This window comes from Arachis duranensis, chromosome 4 (genome assembly GCF_000817695.3).
Source record: "Arachis duranensis cultivar V14167 chromosome 4, aradu.V14167.gnm2.J7QH, whole genome shotgun sequence".
NCBI classification, from domain to species: domain Eukaryota; kingdom Viridiplantae; phylum Streptophyta; class Magnoliopsida; order Fabales; family Fabaceae; genus Arachis; species Arachis duranensis.
This window is the reverse complement of record NC_029775.3, coordinates 113746239-113765236: the sequence shown is the minus strand read 5'-3', so window position 1 is coordinate 113765236 and position 18998 is coordinate 113746239. Positions and strand designations below refer to the sequence as shown.

The following is an 18998-nucleotide window of genomic DNA, read 5'->3' as shown; positions in this document are numbered from 1 at the left end:
GAGTGTCTTGAGAGCGTTTGTCCACCCATTTAGACTTGTCACTTTTAAGTGTGTGGGTTTCCTTGAAGACTTCCTCATGAGTTGGTGTACGGTCTAACTGCTTCTTCTATTTCACATAAACACAGAATAAAAATTTTTTATATAAATAAATGTCTATTAAATAAGATCTAAAGCCACTTAAATTATGTTACCATCCTCTCTATAGTTGAGCTCAGTGGAATAGAACCACCGCAATGGACAAATAAGATCTGGAACCAATCTTTGTTTTGTGACAACATTAGGAACCGATGCAGTTTCTGATGGAGGAGATGTACTAGAGCTTCCAGGTGTCTCTGAATCAACTAATAGGCTGGAATTGCGAGACGGAGGAGGAATCGAAATTGGAAGAGGGGGTGGTGGAGGGCCCATACATCCTGGAGTAGGCCAAGTTGGTGGAGGAAGACCAATGTAGCCTGGATTAGGCACCATCAAATATGGTTGCTGGGTAAGTGGTCCTGACTGAAAATCTGGCACAACTGAAGTCCCAGAAGAGGTGGAGTTGGTGGTAATAGCGGCTGCGGCGGTGGTTCGAGAACCTCTATGACCCTTGACACCTTTACCCTTGACCCGAGGAGCCATGATCTACATATATTAAAGACAAAATTAAAATAACACAAGCTAAAATAATATTAAAGATGAAACCAGCATGCATTCCATCAACTGATTTGCTCCGCATGCATAGTTGGCCTTTACTTCTATACACAATCATTGGCCAATGGCATATAGGCATACAAGTACAAAACTTACTCGAGATAATCAGAAGATCAAACTCTTAGATCAAACCCAAGGGAGTCTACAGAAATAAGTTGTGCCTCCTGCAACAAATTGAAACAAGAAGATCAAATTGATCATAACTGGTTGTAACGAAAAGTAATATTTCTAAAGAGAGTAAGGAATTCAGCAATAGGAACCTGCCATCATCATCACCATTTCCTTTTAAAGAAATAGTTGCAGCTGCATTTTTTTATGCAATGTGGTTAGGGGCAATATTTGATATTATTATTAGTTTCCAGAAGGATTTTATGGCCAAATGAAGTTTATGTATTATCCTGTCGTTAATATATATAACCTGCACCACATAACAATTCTACTTGATGCCTTTTGTAAAATCTCATCATATATATGATCTTTAACTAATAATGATGATTAGTTTTTGTTTTATAGAATTAATAAGTAGTGTATAGGTACGCGATTTTTGATATAACATCCAACAACAAAGTGATTTGACAGAGTAGTGTATATAATTAATGTGTCAAAAGACAAAGGAAATTAAAGTAGTATTGTAACTCATGGTGCGAGGAGCTTGCTTGTGATCTTTCATAAAATAATGTGCATAGTGTGTGTGATCACCACAGTACTTAATTACTATCTTAGTATATATATATATAAGAGCAACAAGTACCTCATTCCAAGATTATTTATTTGTTTATAAAATTTAATTTCTTATTATTAAATGTCCCAAAAATTGAAATAAAAGACCCAAGGCACACCCAATCCAATAGGGAATCCAAGTCCTTTGCAAAGTCAAGGGAGTACCAGTCAAGCAACTTTGGAATTATCAACTTGTTCCCCTTTGTGATGCCAACTGCCGCCTGTAAATACTCTCTCTTTGCTGCTTCTAACTCTTCATCAACTTTTGATGCTGTGTAAACCCTCACCTGAAGGAAGAAATTTGTTTTTTTTTTATTATACTACACGCCAAATGTAGAAATGAAAATCTGAAATGAAAATCCAACATATACTACACGCCAAATGTAGACAAAATTACAAGATAATATAGTTCAGGAGTTCTATGGTCTGAAATCTGAAATATGAAAAACCTAAAAAGTGAACAATTAATTAAAGACATATATGTAACAACAATTTAAACTGCACAGAATATTATAGGACTCTGACATATATTATAATCCTCACTTTCATGACCCTGCAATGAAAACTTTTTTGTACAAAACAAACAGCTCTATGATGAGCTAGCTGGCATTCATTCTCTACTCTCACTGACAAGTTTAATTTATCTAATTATCTAAATACAGTCCCAATCTTTGCTTCTCTTTAGATTAATGAAACATCAACCTAAATACAGAACTGGATTTTAAATTAGCCATGGAAAAATCCAGAACTGGGATTAGATTAGTCATGGATTAAACACAGTAGCAGTTGCACATTTTTTTAGATTATAAAACACATTTTTTTAGAGAGCAGTGATAATGGGTGTGGGACAGAGTTATGCTTTAAATATATTGAATTTTTAAGACAACTAGATTAAGTTACATGACAACTAAGACATACAAATTAAGAACAATATATGTAAAGAACAATATATATGCAAAACAGGGCATCAAGGTAAAACCCCTTTCAACATGTTAATCCCAAAAGGCTAAAAAAATAAAAAGGCTAAAACCCCTTCCCATCATTAGAGTCATGGCTTTTAAGGACCCAGACATGGGGCTCTCTTCTTCAATATCCATCATTCCCCCAAGTTATCAAAGATATCAAATCCAACCATGCAAGCAAACAATTTTTACAAACACCCCTCTGAAATTCAGGATTATATTCGTTAGCCACAACCTCTATTCCAAGTTATAGATCTCGAATTTTACATGCACAAAAGAAAAACTAATATGAAGAAACAAAAACTTTATTTCTCAAATCATACATAGCTCTAACCATTTTAAGTAGCAATTGCCAACATGGAAAACTTCACAGAAAGATTTTGAACATAAAAGAAAAGAACGTGTCTGTTTTATGCAGCATACTAAAAAATAACACAGAATTCGCTAAGTAATTCTTTAACCAAATTTTAAAATCAAAGAAGGAGGAGGAGGAGGAGATGGCATAACGTCCAAACTTATTTTAGAGATTGAGTTGATAAAATCATAAAATTGCATAGTGATTCAGATCTGAATACTTACGTGGATGCCAAGCTGAAACACAGTGTCGCAGATTCACTGTTCTGGCTCTTTGAACAAATAAGGAAGGATCATAACTTATAACCATTAAGACTTATCCAATTCATATGCACTGTGAAGTGTGGACAGTGTCAATAACGAACTCCAACAACTCACCTAAGATAATTTAGAAAAAAACATCATCACAAGAGGTAAAAAGAAAAATCACGCATAAATAAATACAAAAAATTTAAGTACACACCCATCAGTTGCTTGAATCCTTTCATGTGGGGTTGCATTTGATGGAAGTTCTTTCTTGTATACAGCAAATGTGAGGATAATGCCTAGACGATTTGTTTTGAGCAGCCTGAAGGGAGCAGTTAAGACTCCTTTGCCGACTCTCTTGCACGCAACACGTTTTCCCGGTCTTCCTGTAGATGAACAAGTGAATAACTTCAAATTTGGTAGCCATATATCGAAAACATCAAACGTGAACAATCACTAACAGTTAAGCATTCTGATGTCCACAAAGTTATACTATTCAATTCTCTATACTCCATAAGGTATCAACTCATGCAGATGAAAGAATAGGGAGAGAAAGAGAATTGAAAAAGTATCAATGTTGGAACATAAATAGTTTTGGGAATAAGCTAACAAGTGTTTAAGACCCCATAGAAGCCTTTAAAGCGAAACCTTGACTTCTCCTGCAAACATTAGAGCGAGACGTATGAAATCACATGGAAAAAAAGAAGACAAAACAAAGTTTCATTGGCTTTCATGACAATAATATTAACTTAGTAAGTATGTTGTTCTTAGTTCAAATAAATATAGCTACAAAAACACAGCAAATCAGTCTAGTATAGATTTAGCTACCATAACTGTGATTCCCAAATATCAAATATCAGCCTATAGAATAGTGTGATTAGATAAGTTATGAAACAAGAAAAGATTGAAATATTCAAGTAACCAAAATGAAATGGCCTGAGATTAGAATACTTGCATGTTTAATGTTCAAGGGAGAGTCAAACTGCATAGCCATATCCAAATTGTGAAAGGTTATTGTTTTAGTTTAGAAAACTAAATACTTCTATGATAAACCTTGGATGTAAATTCTTTTTCCTTTTTGGTTTAGAAGAAAACTAGAAATCCAAACAATAAAAAATGATCCTAAATGAGTCCTTCATTTTCTAATATGTTCTTCAAGTAATTATTTGCCATACTATAACATGGAAGTTCTTTCTTGTATACAGCAAAACGAATCAGTAAAGGAAAGAAATATAAATCAATTGAAGAAAAAAGAGTCTCTAAAATTCAAAGCATGCAGTTTTTCAACAGAAGAATTCCACTTTATTTATAACAGATTCATGATAAAAGATATTATAGCATCTCAATTGGCCCAAAAAACTCAATAGCTTATGGTAGTTTCATAAACAACTAACAGTTAAACATATGATTGATCTTCAGTAAGCTTTAATTCTTTTAATTTCTTGTCTGGAGATGTCTCACCAACACTTTATTCAGTTTTTTAATCTATTTTTCCACTAATCATAAATGTTACAACACTAAATGAACCTTAACATTGAGCAAAATCCCTCAAAAAAAATGTTGAACATAACAATAACAACACAATAAGAAAACTCATCAGAAGAAACACCAAGAACAAAAACAAAAAATAAAAACTAAGAAATAGGAAAAAAATCTCAAATCTTACCTCAGAAATAAAGGAAAAATGGCGTATGGAGGAGGTGTGGAAGGAGGGGCACAATGTGATTGTCGACGACAGCAAGGAACTCAATGATGGAGGAACATGCGACACCTCGGTTCGTGGCTCTTCAGATCTACTTCCAATGGAAGAGTGAAGGAACGGTCATGACTCGTGAATGAAAGCGAGGAGGAAGGGCAGTGGCAGAAACACAACGGCGACACAGAGAGAGAAGGAGAGCGCTCGAACAGAGGAGAAGGCTGTGGGGTTGCGAGGCTGTGGGGTTGCGGAGAGCTGCGATGGCTGATGCGGGGGCTGCGTGGCTGCAGCGGCGGTGGCAGAGACTGCGGTGGCTGCAGCGGCGAAGAGTTTAAGGGGGATTAGGGTTCCGAGAGTTTAAGGAAGAGTTTAAGGAAAAATGGTTATGCAGAGTGTGAATGGAGTGTTTAAGGGATTAGGGTTCTCAATGTTTTCGACGGAAAATTTAAATTACAGACGGATTTTCCGTCTGTAATAATTTAGTAAAAATGCAGCGTTTTGTCTATTTAATTACAGACGGATTTTCCGTCTATAACCATTTCTCACTGAAAAAAATTAATTTTTCCGACAGAATTATAGACGGATTCTCTTTTCCGTCTGTAATTTATGCTAATCTATTTTTTTTGTTTTCCGACAAAAAAATCCCTCTAAAATTTTGTCTGTATTTCAGTGGGATAAAATCCGTCGGAAATATCCGTCTGTAATAACTAATTTTCTACTAGTGAAAGAACTAATTAAGAATTCTTTAACGATCTAAAAATGTCATATTAGTCCGAAATTATAAAAAATCTTAAAAAATTTAATTTTTAAACCAGTTAACAAGGCAAATTTATCTAATAAAAATATAAAATAATAATTATTAACCACAAATATCAACTTGCAATGAGGGTAAGAAATTTCTAGTACCTAATCCATAATAACCAACTTATTGCTTCATTAATGACTAACAAACAAAAAATAAGTGGCGGTAACTTTGGTAAAGACAACTAATGATATATCTAAACTGTTTTGCTAATGATGACTATGATCAACTTATACTTTAAATAATATAGTCTTTTCATATTTATTTAAAAATCGTGGATTCGAGTCTTATTTTTAATTTTAAAAAAATTAATAAAAATATTTATATGATATATATTTAAAAAAATAATTATTGACATAAAAAATATATAATTTATGTATTGTATTTTAATTTATTTACATATTTATTATATCAGTGTATATAAATTTATCATCGTAACAAAAGAAATACTTATTTAAATTATTAAACATAGTGAATTATTAACAGATGAATTATCACACAACAATACATAGAAAGATCATAAAAATTAAGTCTAGTCAATGAATAATAGTTCAAATAGCATAATAGTAAAAAAGAGATGTAGATGTGAGAGCAGTGTGAAGTTTCCTTGGTTCCCCTAAGAACAAGACACAAAGGCTACAAAGTTGGACCCTCACATGGTACAGCTTATAATAATGCATATCCATACATGACACTCTCACCAGGTCACCACTCTTCATTCATTCATGCTTATTGCTTTGGATCACAGGTGTACATTTTTGTCTAAAAAAAAAACAAGTATACATTCTTTGCTTCATAGATATTTTTCTTTAATGTTGTTATGTAAATAGATTTTTAAATAGCTTGATTTTGGAATTATTGTCTTCTAATTAGTCATAGATATTCTGTTATTAGTGATATGAATTATGATGTAATAAGTCTTTAATAATTGAAATCTATATCATGTAAGTAATTAATTGCTTGTAAAATATAGTTATTTTGAGTTTTTAACGATGTATCATATTAAATGACATGTTAGCATGTGACAGAAAGATTGAGAAATAATGTGTAATTTGTCCCACAATTTCAACAATCATTTTTACATTATCACTTAATGCATCTCAACTATAAGCAATAATGAGCTATAAAATATAACTCCAAGTCTCAAATCCCACTTCTGACAACTTCGAATGCATCTTATTTTTGTGGGCCTATTTATCATACGATTTTTCTTGGGTCAATGGAAATGGTTGGATCAATGCTTCATTTAACATCCTCCAAGCATGACCAAAACGAAAAAAGCCATCCTCCAAGGAATCATGCCTCTGGGCTCTGGCAGTATAGTTAGTCTTCTAGAGTCCTTTCTCTTATTATTTAGAGTCCATCAACCCTTGACCAAAAACCAATTCCTTCAACTATTAAATCAGCTATAATGATTATAGATTATTGTACATCTTATACCAAAAATTATTGTACAATGTACATCATTCATTATTTTTATTGCATCTTATTATCAAAGTCATCAACATTATAAAATTTATACATAGGTTAAATTTGGTAATTAAGTTATAACATGAATATGAATACAAATAAAATATACATTTGCATCTTAGAACACATTATTTTGTATATTTTTTTTGAAATTAAATATATTTTTTTAATATTTTAGTTTTTATATTTATGTCTCATCTGATCTTAGTTATCGATTATAAACATATAATTTCACATACTTGGTGTCCTCTAATAACCAAGTTATTCAAATGTTGTTAACAATTAGGACCACTAGCATACAAAAACATTTTTATTATCTTTATGATTTAGGACATACTCAACCTAACCTTGCAGTAGAACCATGACTACTAGTTGTTTATGATCTACACCATAACGATGGCCTCAACTTCTACTGTCTCTCTAGCATTTTAACAGAACTTTCATTCTTAAAGGAATTCACAGTATAAATAACTTGAACTAACCTTCGATCACGTTGCCAAATCTTGAGTCCGATCAGTTACTAGCTCGTATATTCACCAATGTTGGACAAAAAACAATGTCTATTTATTATAAAGGAGTGTTAGGGCCGCAGATTTTGTGATTTTTAGTCATCAATAGAATTTTTAATGGCGTGAGATTTCATCTAATGGTGGAGAATTACTTATTTTTCTTTTGCTGGTTAAGTGCTGGTCAGATTTTGATAAAAGTGCTGGCCTCCTAGACTTTTTCTTTACTATATTTGTTTTTACGCATGTTTCAAAGTGGTATTTAAAATGACGACATGAAATATATATAAAAAATGTGAAAAGACTACTATACTAACTTCGATAAGAGAAAGCAAGTGAATACAAATTTAAAATTTAGAAGATCTTAAATAGGTACTTATTAGACCTCTCTGTTTACCAAGAGATGTATATTTTCTTGTACAGTAATTTATTTGGGGCCAAATTACTAATTGAGTCCACTGATAAAAACTCCTATTCTTGTTAGTGATATCAAAAGGTATGTCTTCTCATGGGGACTAAAAACAGCAAATAATAGCTTTTCTCTGCTGCTATTGAAAATAAAGTTAAAAATGACATTGCTCTACTTTTATTCATGCATTCTGACTCAACAAGCTTATCTCCTTTGGTAGGTAGGATACAAACCACTGATCTCTGAGTCATCTCCAAATTGGGGTAGATGGCCCAGATCAAACATAACGAAAGGAAGTGACTTTAAGCAACATATATACATATTATACACACTGAGAAAGAAAACAAGCTTGAGATATGGATGGATTACACACATGAAATATATATGAACCAATAGATTAGATCATAAATGATAAATCACATAAGTGGAGTTTCCCATTCTTCATTGAGTTGTCCAATTCTGATCATAGCAAATTGGTCATCCGGTAAAGGCAATTTCCCCATCATAAGCTCTTTAGAAACTTGATGCATAGTTGGCCGAGATTGTGGACTTTGTCTCAAGCACTCAAGTGCCCACTTTGTGATCAACATTATTCCCCCAATGATTGATTTTTCAGGATGGGGAGGCCTTTGATCTATGACATCAACCAATAACAAATTGTATGTTATTGATGCTGTTGATGGTGACAAAAATGAACTTATGAGATCCGCTGGATGCTTTCCCATAAGAATCTCCAAACAAAGCACTCCAAAGCTATATACATCACATTTCTCTGTCACTTCCATAGTCTGAGCTAGCTCTACATTTAATCATTCAAATGATACAGGAGTATTGTAATAATTAATAAACTTTGATAATAATTTCCATGTAAAAATAAAAGGTAAAAGTGATGGACTTACCTGGAGCTCCATAGCCATAGGTGACTGCAAGTGTTGTCCAATTTGAATCTGGTTTCAAAAACTTAGCAGTTCCAAAATCAGAGACATGAGCTTCATAATCTGAGTCCAACAGAATGTTCTTGCTTGATATGTCACGGTGAACTATGGGGGGTTTGCAATCATGATGCATATATGACAAAGCATTTGCAACTCCTTTAACCACATTCACCCTCCTCTCCCAATCAAGTGTACTTGCTTGCTCTTCACTGCCAAGTACTTGATCCAAACTGCCACCTTCCAAGAACTCATAAACCAAAAATGAGAACTGTGAATGCTGGCAAAATCCATATAGCTTTATGATGTTGCGGTGCCTCATTTCTGTCAATGCTTTGATTTCATTCTCAAATGCTCTCAAATTGTACTTGTCCTCTGCATCTGATTCCATATGAAGTTTCTTCACAGCAACAACCATACCTGAAGGCAACTCAGCCTTGTAAACGGATCCTTGCCCTCCAATTCCAATGAGATATTTGTCATCAAAATTATTGGTAGCTTCAATGATAGTTTCAAACGCCATTTTTCCATCATGGCTCCAAATGGAAAAATTTTCTTCTGGTTGCATTTCTTTAGCTGGCTCTTCTTTCTTTCTTGCTTTTCTACAAAGTATATACACTGAAACACCAATCACACAAAGTGCTAGTGCTAGGACTCCAAAGATAAGAAGTAATACTAATAACATGACCTTGTGACTCTTATGGTTATTGTTGGTTGTGCATAACTCCAAGCCAGTGACATTACCACACAAGCCTCTATTACTTTTCAGTGACTGAAATGAAGCATGAAGAAAGGCTTTGTTATCTGGAAGTGGCCCTTCCAACTGGTTGTATGATATGTTGACAGAAACTAAGCTTGACATACCATCAAAACTAGATGGAATTGTGCCAAAAAGATTATTGTGTGAGAGGTTTAAATATTTCAATTGCTTTATCTCTCCAAGCACTGTGGGTATTGTTCCATTGAATGAATTCCAACTAAGATCAAGAGATTCGAGAGGCTGCAACGAGGGGAAGTCAGAGGGGATGCTTCCCTGTAGTTTGTTGTTGCTCAAGTTCAATTCCAACAAGTTGGGTAACTGCACAACTTCTGTTGGTATGTTGCCGCTCAACTCATTCCCTGCTAGGTGCAAGATTGCCAGATTCTGCAACGATCCTAGTTCTGTTGGAATATTTCCTGAAAGATGATTGTCGCTGATCTTCAGTTCAAACAGGCTTTTCATCTTCCTCAGTTCTTTTGGAATCTTTCCAGTCAAATGATTTGAAGAAAGGTGAAGCCTGCCTAACTTGGCAGCCTCAGCAATTTGTAGCGGTATAACACCAGTGATGTTATTGTTGGATAGGATCATGTTCTCGAGATTATCGGATTTTCCCCATTCTGGTGAAATTTGACCATACAATCTATTGTCACTCAGATCAAGATGTATCAAATTTGGATATATTCCAAAATCGTGTGCTATATCTCCTTCCAAGTGGTTAGCCTGTAACTTCAATCTTTTGATACTAGAGCAATTCTTCAAGCTACTTGGTATTGGACCAGTGAAATGGTTGTTATCAGCATTGAAGGTCTTTAATGATCCACCAGAGCAAATTTGAGGAGGCAGGTGTCCGGTGAGATTATTTTCTTCTACTTGAAAAAACTTAATGTTGCTAATGTTATTAATGGCCTGTGGAATGTTGCCACTAAGTTTATTGAAGGACAACTCTAGGAGGTAGAGTTTGTGCAACTGGCCAATAGTGGCCGGAATAAATCCGGAGAGGTTGTTGTCTTGAAGGCTGAGGACTTTCAAATTGTTCATGTTACCTAAAGAGGCAGGAATTGATCCAGAAAACTGGTTGTGGCGCAGAAACAATTTGTTGAGCTTTGTCATGTTTCCAATTGTGGAAGGAATGGATCCAGATAGGTGGTTTTTATCGAGTGTGAGGTCATCCATATTGGTCAAGTTATCTATGGAAGCAGGGATTGATCCGGAAAGTTGATTATTATTGACCCAAAGAAGGGTCAAGTTAGACATGTTCCAAATGGAGGGTGGGATTATGCCTGAGAGAGTGTTATTAGCAAGGTAAAGTTGTTGCAAATTAGTCATGTTGCCAATTGTAGAGGGGATAGTACCTGAGAGAGTGTTTCCTTGCAAATCAAGATACCAGAGGCTTGTCAACATTCCAATTTCTTTCGGAATGGGGCCAAATAATTTATTTCTTCCGCTAGAGAGCCGAAAAAGTTTGTTCAATTTTCCAACCTCAGGAGGAATGTGGCCAGACAGATTGTAATTGTCAGATATATCAAGAAATGACAAGTTGGATAGATTTGAAATGGAAGCGGCCAATGCTTGTCCGCTTAGATGACACAAGGAAAGATCAAGCCTCTCTAGACTCTTCAAGGTCCACATTTCTTTAGGGATTGAACCATCAAAGGAATTTTGAGAAAAGTTCAAGTGATTAACTCTTGACAAGTTACTAATCTGTGGGGGAATGGTTCCATGGAAAAAGTTGTTGTATATGTTTATGCTGAGGAGGTTGGGGAATGAAGAGAAGCTGAGACTGTGGAGTGTACCTTTGAGTCCAAGATTTTCAAGATTCATGATTGCGACGGAATTGGAATGATCACATTGAATTCCTCCCCATCTGCAAGGACTTGTCCCGTTCTTCCAAGATGACAACACAACTTGGCTTTGGTTCTCAAGGCTGGATTTCCACTTCAAGAGAGCTATTGCTTCCTCAATTGAGGCTTGAGAAGCAACCAATTGTACAAGCCAGAGAATCCACCTGCATGCTACAATGATCCTCATGAAATTACTATTAATCTTTGAGGACATGGTGTTTAATCAAGGTCTAAAGATATTCGTGTATATACCATATGGTGCTGATGATACAACAACTACGGAAACCAACACATATATAGAGAATGTAACCGAATAACCGATAGTGGCATGAGTGAAGATCATTATGCTTGACTTATACTATCGAAAGTCTTGCAAATAATAATAATAATAATAATAATAATAATAATAATAATAATAATAATAATAAAGAAAACAAATACCGACTACAAACAACATCAACCAGAAGATTGTCATGTGGGAATAGTAGTTATTTTCAGAAAGAATTAGTATAGAAGAGGGTGGAATCTATGGAAAAAGCAAGTATTCATACTGATAATCATATGTCAGATGTTCGCCTTTCCTTATGTCGCGCGTTGCGAATATGCCAATTCTCGTTTCACCGTCAATTATCCTTAAGAGGGGGAAACATTAGAAGAAAAGATATTAGATAATAACCTAATTTTGAATCAGAATTTAAATTCCTTATATTACTACACAATTGTTTAATCAGCAAAGTAGTAGCCAACCATTTCTGCATCTCAGTATTAGGACAGCAACTATGATTGATATATCTTGATTTGTTTCCTTTATATGTTGCCCAATGAAAAAAAAAAAAAACCCACACACCTACAGTAAAAAGAGGTAATTTATGTTCTTTTTCTAATATTTTTAAAATATTATAAAAATATTTTTAATATTTAATTTATATTAATCCTTTTTATTAATTTTAAATTTACCGTTATTTAAATTAAATTTGTTTTTAATATTTTTTATTAATTTTAAATTTACCTTTATCTTTAATCTTTTGTTTTATATATATTTTTTTAATTTTATCATTCTCTTTCATTTCATGGTGAGCATCACTCCTCTTCTTTCTCTTTTTTTTTTCTTTTTTTTCTTTACCTTTCTAGTAAAGCTAATAATAAGTAAGGTAAAATAGAGTTTGGATTCTACTCTAATTTTATCAGCAGATTGAAAACTATTTTTAAAATTCTATGCTACCTTATTTGTGCGTTAAAAATTTTTCAATCTTACTCCTATCATACCCTAAATTTTTAAATCCTCCCCTACTCGATCGTATCTGCAAAAAAATAAAAACAATTTAAGTAAATATAAAATTTAACTATTTTAAATTTCATACATATTAATAAAATAAATAAAAAATAAAAAACTAAATTTAAATTAAAATTAAAAATAATAAAATCTTAAAGAAATCTAATATAAAATTACAAATAATATGATCATCAACTAATTTAGTGATTATTTTAATTTTTTATACGAAAGAGATTGTGATTTTAATATTTACTTTCTTTATTATAAACATAACTTTTACGTATATATTATATAATATATTAGGAATACGGATAGAATAGGGTAGGGTATATTTGAACCTGTACTCTATCCTACCGCAGGTAAACCTGCACCGCAACTTATCTTGTCCGCAACAGATCAGGTAGACAACCCTACTCAAACGAATTGGTCTGGATTGGATATAGGGTATAGATTGTTAGTGCTACTTTCTAGTTTCTCCACCGACTTAGATTAGTTTAATATCATGAACAAACAACCAGACACTTGAAAACCAGTATCTTCCATACTAAATCCAAATCCCCCTTATCATATGATCAATGACAAAACCTAATCTCAAAAACCTCATGATCCACACTCTCTTGCTGCTGATCACAGCCTTCACTCAATTCCCAACATCAACACTAGGTAACGAAAAAGAAAAGATAAAAAAGCTGAAACTTTAAGCAACTCCATTTGTTTCTGGATTCTCACTTCAATTCTTATCCTCAAATAACAACGAACCATTTGTGGGAGTGAACATAGGAACTGATGTTTCAAACCTTCTTGCACCATCAAAGAGATAGCATGATAACGACCGTGCTATTGGTGAAAACAATAACTTATTAAGCATTTAGATATTATAAGATTCAAAGATGACATTACAGAATGTTACGCTCCCACGCATGGAGGGTAGCCATATTATTGCAAAAAGCACACACAATATTATATCACATACATACACTACTAGGCTGTAGCTAGCTAGGTTGGTAGTAGGTAGCATTACGTGCACACACCCAATTCAGAATAACATTATTTTTCACTTGCGGCGTTGAACTACAACGGGACTCCTAACTTTGTGCTTTCCATCTGTCCACAGTAACTCTCCAAATTGATATTTATACCGCTCAATAACACTTGATGCCTGGATTGTTACTCGAAATGTCTTCTTTTCATACAGTTTTGTGAAAGTTAGAGAGTTGGGCACAACGGTAATTTTGCATCCGTTCAATCTGGCAGTTACGTTGTATGTGCCTGGTGGTCCCACATTAGTGAGTGTACGAGTAACTGTTACCGGATCCAACCTTAAATTTGGCAGTGTGATTGAAGGGTAGTTCAAGTCATTTATGCTGTGAGTTCCTTTGCAAACGAAAGTTCTGTTGAAATTAAGCGCAGAAATGCCTTGTTGGTTGTATCCAGAGGCACACAAGAAGTTGAGGTAATCGTTAAGATGTAGATCATAAACGAGTCCTGGGTCAATTGCAAGGGTTGGTTGAACATGCCCTGACCCATAGTCAAAAGGACCTGCTAAATCAAAATCAAATGCATCTTGAATTGGCTTGTTTGTGTCGTCCCGTGTGCTTGCTGAAAAGAGATACACAAGAATATTAATAAAAGATATTAATCTTATTATGACGATGACTATGGCTATGGCTATGATGATAAGATGTACTCAAAGTAGTACCTGTAGTCATGATTGCTGATTTAATAGCTGCGGGACTCCAAGTTGGATGAAGAGTTTTGATAAGTCCAGCGATACCAGAAACATGAGGACAAGACATAGAAGTTCCTTGAAGCACATTGAAGTCAAATAACCCACGACGAGGATCTTCTAGGAGGCCAGAGAGACTTGCAAATTTTGAATAGGCAGCAAGTATGTTCACTCCAGGTGCAATTATATCAGGCTGAAACAAAAAATAAAAAACAAAACCAGTCACATGTAATTAAAGATCGTATTATATATATACATACATACATACATACCTTGAGTATGGATGGCTGAATCTTATTGGGTCCTCTTGATGAGTAGGAAGCCATAACTGGAGCTCGCTTCCTTCCAATCACTGTTTTTGCTGGCGAAAGACTTGCTGTCATAAACGATCTTCTTGCAGGAGCTCTGCAAGAAATCTTCATATCAATTTTACTTTTCATTATTATTTTATTGACATAAAATAAAATTTAGGTAAATGAATTAATTGTATTTTTTAATTGATAAAACTTATTCAACTATTAATCAAGATATTATTTAATTGTAGGTCAAATTATACCACTTTAACATGAAATAATTTTCTTTACTTGGTTTGAAAATAAACCTTTGAGTTCACTTATGATGGTTGACAACCATTTAAAATTCAAATATTAATTAAAGACGATTTAGGAGAAGGATGTATAATGTACGAGGCAGTTATATCGTCATAAATAGGATCCTGGTCGGGTGCAGAAGGTTCATCGTCATTATGTTTCCCTGCCGTGTCCACAGTAGACAACATTTGAGCTTCATCGGTGATTGTGTTGCCATGTATCTGTTGATTTTGCAGAAGCATTGCCGTTGCACCCGCCAAATAAGCTTCCAGACCCTCCGTCACTGATCTTATTTTTCCCTCTCTAATGCAGTTCACTATTTTTCCCTTGACTTTTGCAGGGTCAAGTGTTCCTCGCCTACATAACTCACTGCACAACAAAAAGGGAAATTTTAAAATAGATGAAAAAGCACAAAGCTTTCTCTTGTGGTTCAATACTTACGCATCTTGGATTGATGCATTGGCAAATTTGGCATCAGAAGCTTGAATTAGAGGAAAGGCCTGATTAGGTGGCAATGTTACAGAAAGACTGCCTCCCTGTAAGCCAAATACTTTTAATGATTTAACTAACAAAAAATATAGGTAGACAATAAAAATACTAAATAATGTGAACAATAGATATATTAGATGTTTATTTCACTAGGTATACGGATGATTATTTTAATATTAAGATTTAAGTAATAATTTAAAAGTATAATTTATTTTATTGGTGATTAATATTTATTTAAAGAAATATTAAGGGTCAATAAATTTTATTATTTATAGTCATAAATTAATCATTGTTAATATCTTTAATAGTATAAAATTATATCTAATGATATGAAATTATTTATTTTTTTATTAATTAAATATTAACAAATTTTAACAAAAATACTGGTATTCTGCACTTTCTCACGGAGATAATATCTATTTATAAAAGTACAATGATCAGGATAAATTGTTAATTACCGTGATTTGTTGACCGTTACCAAAAGTAATGGTACTGCTGAAATCTCTATCAATGGTGCTAGCGCCAACGGTGAATATCCATGGAGCTCCATTAACAACAGATGCAGGTGTTGGTCCATCATTACCCGCAGAGGCAACAAATAAGATATTGTTAGCAACTGCATGGAAGGAGCCAATAGAGACGGCATCGGTGAATATATCTTGTGCGGTTACAGTTGGGCGGCCACCTGCTGAGAGCGAAATGATATCAACGCCATCGCTTATGGCTTGATCTATGGCAGTCAAGACATCAGCTTCATGGCAACTAGCTGGTTGAGTTGGCGACCAGCAAACTTTGTAGGCTGCAACCCTTGCTCTTGGAGAGCCGCCTTTTGCGGTGCCGTTGCCAACTGCAAATACATGGGCTCCGGGTACAAAATTGCCACCAGCTGTGGATAAAGTGTGAGTGCCATGCCCCTCGAAGTCACGTGCTGTACGCAGCTTTGGACTGCTAAAGTTTCCATTGCTGGCCTCAAAGGCACTGCTGAAGTATCTTGCTCCAATTAGCTTCCGGTTGCATGGACTTCCACTGTCGTAACCGGGGATTTTGTCTAATTGACAGACATTACCCCCGCGCCATTTCGATGGGACAGGGCCATATCCCCTGTCGTTGAAGCTTCTGGATTCCGGCCAAACCCCTGTGTCAATGTTAGCAATGATTGTATTTTCACCAAATCTTCCCTTTTGCCATGCTGTGCTCCTACCATTTCTCTGCAGTCCCAGAAACTCCCACGACCGTGTTGTGTGCAGTCTATGTTCTTTGCTTAAAAACACCGACACCACATTCGCCTTCTCTGTCCCATTCAAAACAACACACACCTAATTGTCACATAATTAACTAACTTTTACTTTATCAATATTAACTAAACTTTTTATTTTAGAATTTATAATTTCAAATTAAAAAATTTTAAAATATAAAATACAAAATAATTTTAAAAAATCTTGATGTTAGCTAAACATTAATTCTCCCTCGTATTACTCTTTAAACCAATCACTAAAATTAGTAATTATATATTTATATATAATTATATGTATTATCTTATTTTAATGTGTATTTTATATTTTAACACATATTTTATATTAATAACTTATTTTAATAACTAATTTTAACATACTCAACACATAGTATATATAAAACATAAGAGAAAATGATAAATTCATTTCTAATTTTTTGGTCTATAGGTATTTAAGTACTTCAAAATTTAAAAATATATTTAAGTCTCTGACTCTTCAAAATTTGAAAACATCGATTCTTGGGTCTAATTTATTTCATTTTAAAAAAATTTTTACGTGCGTATCTCGTATCAATCAAGTCAGTACAACAAACATCACATTTGATTTTTCTGTTAGATCTGACAAATCCAAATAAACATAAAAGATCGATATGTCTAAATTTTTTAAAAAAAATCATAAATTTAAATATATTTTTAAATTTTTAAAGACTTAAATGACCACATATAAAAAAATTAAAGATATATTTATCCTTTTCTCAAAAAAATAATTATTACATAACTATTGAATCCAAGTATATTCTCACTTGATAACATTGCTGCTTCTTTCTCTTCGAGCATAGCGGCAAAACCATTGATGTGCTTATTGTATGAGTATATCATGCCTTCTTTCGCTTTCTCATAGCTATCATCAAACAATATTGCACAACTATTCCATTATCTTTCTATAATTATCTTTTATATTTATAATCTTAATAATCATTTAAAAATTTTTAGCTAAGTATATATTAAAATTAACTATTAAAATTAGTTATTAGAATAAAATACATATTAAGTTATAAAATATACATTAAAAATAAATTAATACAAGATATATATGTATTTATACATAAATTTATTTTATTGTGATTGATTTTAGTAATTGATTATAGTATATAAATAATATTTTTACTTAAATATTGTATAACTTGAGTTATTATTAGGTTTAATTATTATATCGGTTCTTATAGTTTTGCGAAATTTTCAATTAGGTCTCTATACTTTTTTTTAATTAGATTTCTGCACTATTTTTTTTCAATTAGATTCCTCTTACCAGTAATTGACTTAATTGTATAGGAACCCAACTAAAAAAAAATTGTTGCAAGAATTCAAATAAAAGAAAAAAAAGTGTAGAAACCCAATTAAAAAAAAAGTTTAGTGCAAGAACTTAATTAAAAGGACAAAAAAATAGAGATCTAATTAAAAATTTTACAAAACTATAAGGACTAACAGAATAATTAAACCTTATTATTAGGTGCTTTAATTTGATAGTGAAATAAAAAAATTTACTCTCCAATTTAATTTATTCTATTATTTACCTTCCCACAGCTGAAGTTAGTAAATCATAGTGCGAAGACGTGGCGGCTTCCATTTCAAAAGAGGTTGGGCTTGAGCCATGAGAATGTGCTCCCATGTATACAATGTAACACTGAAAAACATTTTATTAATAAGAAGCTAATAATAATGTGTGTGTAGAATAAAGCAATGATGGGAAATTTAATGAAACAAGCAAGCTCATCATTACTACGATTTCAAAGTAGAAATCTCAACACATGATAATAAACAAGCAATAATAATAGCAAGCAACAAGAGCATACCTTTTTGCTACCATGGACAGCTTCCGGAAAGAATGTGAAAAGAAGAAATAATGATGAAACAATAACAAGTTGAAGGTAGTATACATTGGAAAACCCCATAGCTTCGTTGGGAATTATAAATTGGCAGGCATAGCTAGCAATTAGCATATAAATACACACACACAGGGGGAGAGGAAGGGAAAGATTTCTTATTCTTACAATATGCCCGAAACTCACACGTGACCTTTAAGAACACTAATTAGAGACAACATCCAAATTGATTGCAATTTAAATAGAATATTATAGTTTTTAACAAATTTTTATTTATTTGAAATTTTTGAAATTGGTCCTCCATCATTTCAATAAAAATTTTAATGTGTTAGATAAATAAGTCTTTAACAAATTTTTATTTATTTAAAATTTTTGAAATTGATCCTCCATTATTGTTTCAATAAAATTTTTAATATGT

General features: G+C 33.2%; 2 protein-coding genes and 1 long non-coding RNA gene across 3 annotated transcripts; all 3 read right to left on the bottom strand.

The window, feature by feature from the left end:
• Positions 1 to 268: 268 nt before the first annotated feature.
• Positions 269 to 3019, bottom strand: LOC107486058 (uncharacterized). The gene is made up of 4 exons (XR_008008212.1): positions 2952 to 3019; positions 1576 to 1697; positions 787 to 854; positions 269 to 621 (listed from the first exon to the last, which is right to left on the bottom strand). It is a non-coding gene; the product is annotated as an uncharacterized LOC107486058 (long non-coding RNA).
• Positions 3020 to 7959: 4940 nt separating this feature from the next.
• On the bottom strand, positions 7960 to 11639 carry LOC107485991 (MDIS1-interacting receptor like kinase 2-like). The gene is made up of 2 exons (XM_016106535.2): positions 8755 to 11639; positions 7960 to 8654 (listed from the first exon to the last, which is right to left on the bottom strand). The coding sequence occupies exons 1-2, from the start codon at positions 11600 to 11602 to the stop codon at positions 8272 to 8274; spliced, it is 3231 nt and encodes a 1076-aa protein (XP_015962021.1). The 5' UTR covers positions 11603 to 11639; the 3' UTR covers positions 7960 to 8271.
• Positions 11640 to 13501: 1862 nt separating this feature from the next.
• LOC107486024 (subtilisin-like protease Glyma18g48580) lies at positions 13502 to 18784 on the bottom strand. The gene is made up of 9 exons (XM_052259933.1): positions 18551 to 18784; positions 18272 to 18381; positions 17501 to 17598; positions 15925 to 16757; positions 15419 to 15513; positions 15074 to 15346; positions 14660 to 14792; positions 14361 to 14580; positions 13502 to 14260 (listed from the first exon to the last, which is right to left on the bottom strand). Exons 1-9 carry the CDS (start codon positions 18695 to 18697, stop codon positions 13716 to 13718), a joined length of 2454 nt encoding a protein of 817 aa, XP_052115893.1. The 5' UTR covers positions 18698 to 18784; the 3' UTR covers positions 13502 to 13715.
• Positions 18785 to 18998: the final 214 nt, after the last annotated feature.

What these genes read in the sequence shown, in the direction of transcription:
- LOC107485991 (XM_016106535.2), bottom strand. Translation starts at nt 11,602, where the DNA reads ATGTCCTCAAAGATTAATAGTAATTTCATGAGGATCATTGTAGCATGC. An exon ending in CTATGGCTATGGAGCTCCAG is followed by an intron (nt 8,655 to 8,754) that starts GTAAGTCCATCA and finishes GATTAAATGTAG; the next exon opens with AGCTAGCTCAGACTATGGAA.
- LOC107486024 (XM_052259933.1), bottom strand. Translation starts at nt 18,697, where the DNA reads ATGCTAATTGCTAGCTATGCCTGCCAATTTATAATTCCCAACGAAGCT. An exon ending in CTGTCCATGGTAGCAAAAAG is followed by an intron (nt 18,382 to 18,550) that starts GTATGCTCTTGT and finishes AATGTTTTTCAG; the next exon opens with TGTTACATTGTATACATGGG. An exon ending in TATGACGATATAACTGCCTC is followed by an intron (nt 14,793 to 15,073) that starts GTACATTATACA and finishes GATTTCTTGCAG; the next exon opens with AGCTCCTGCAAGAAGATCGT.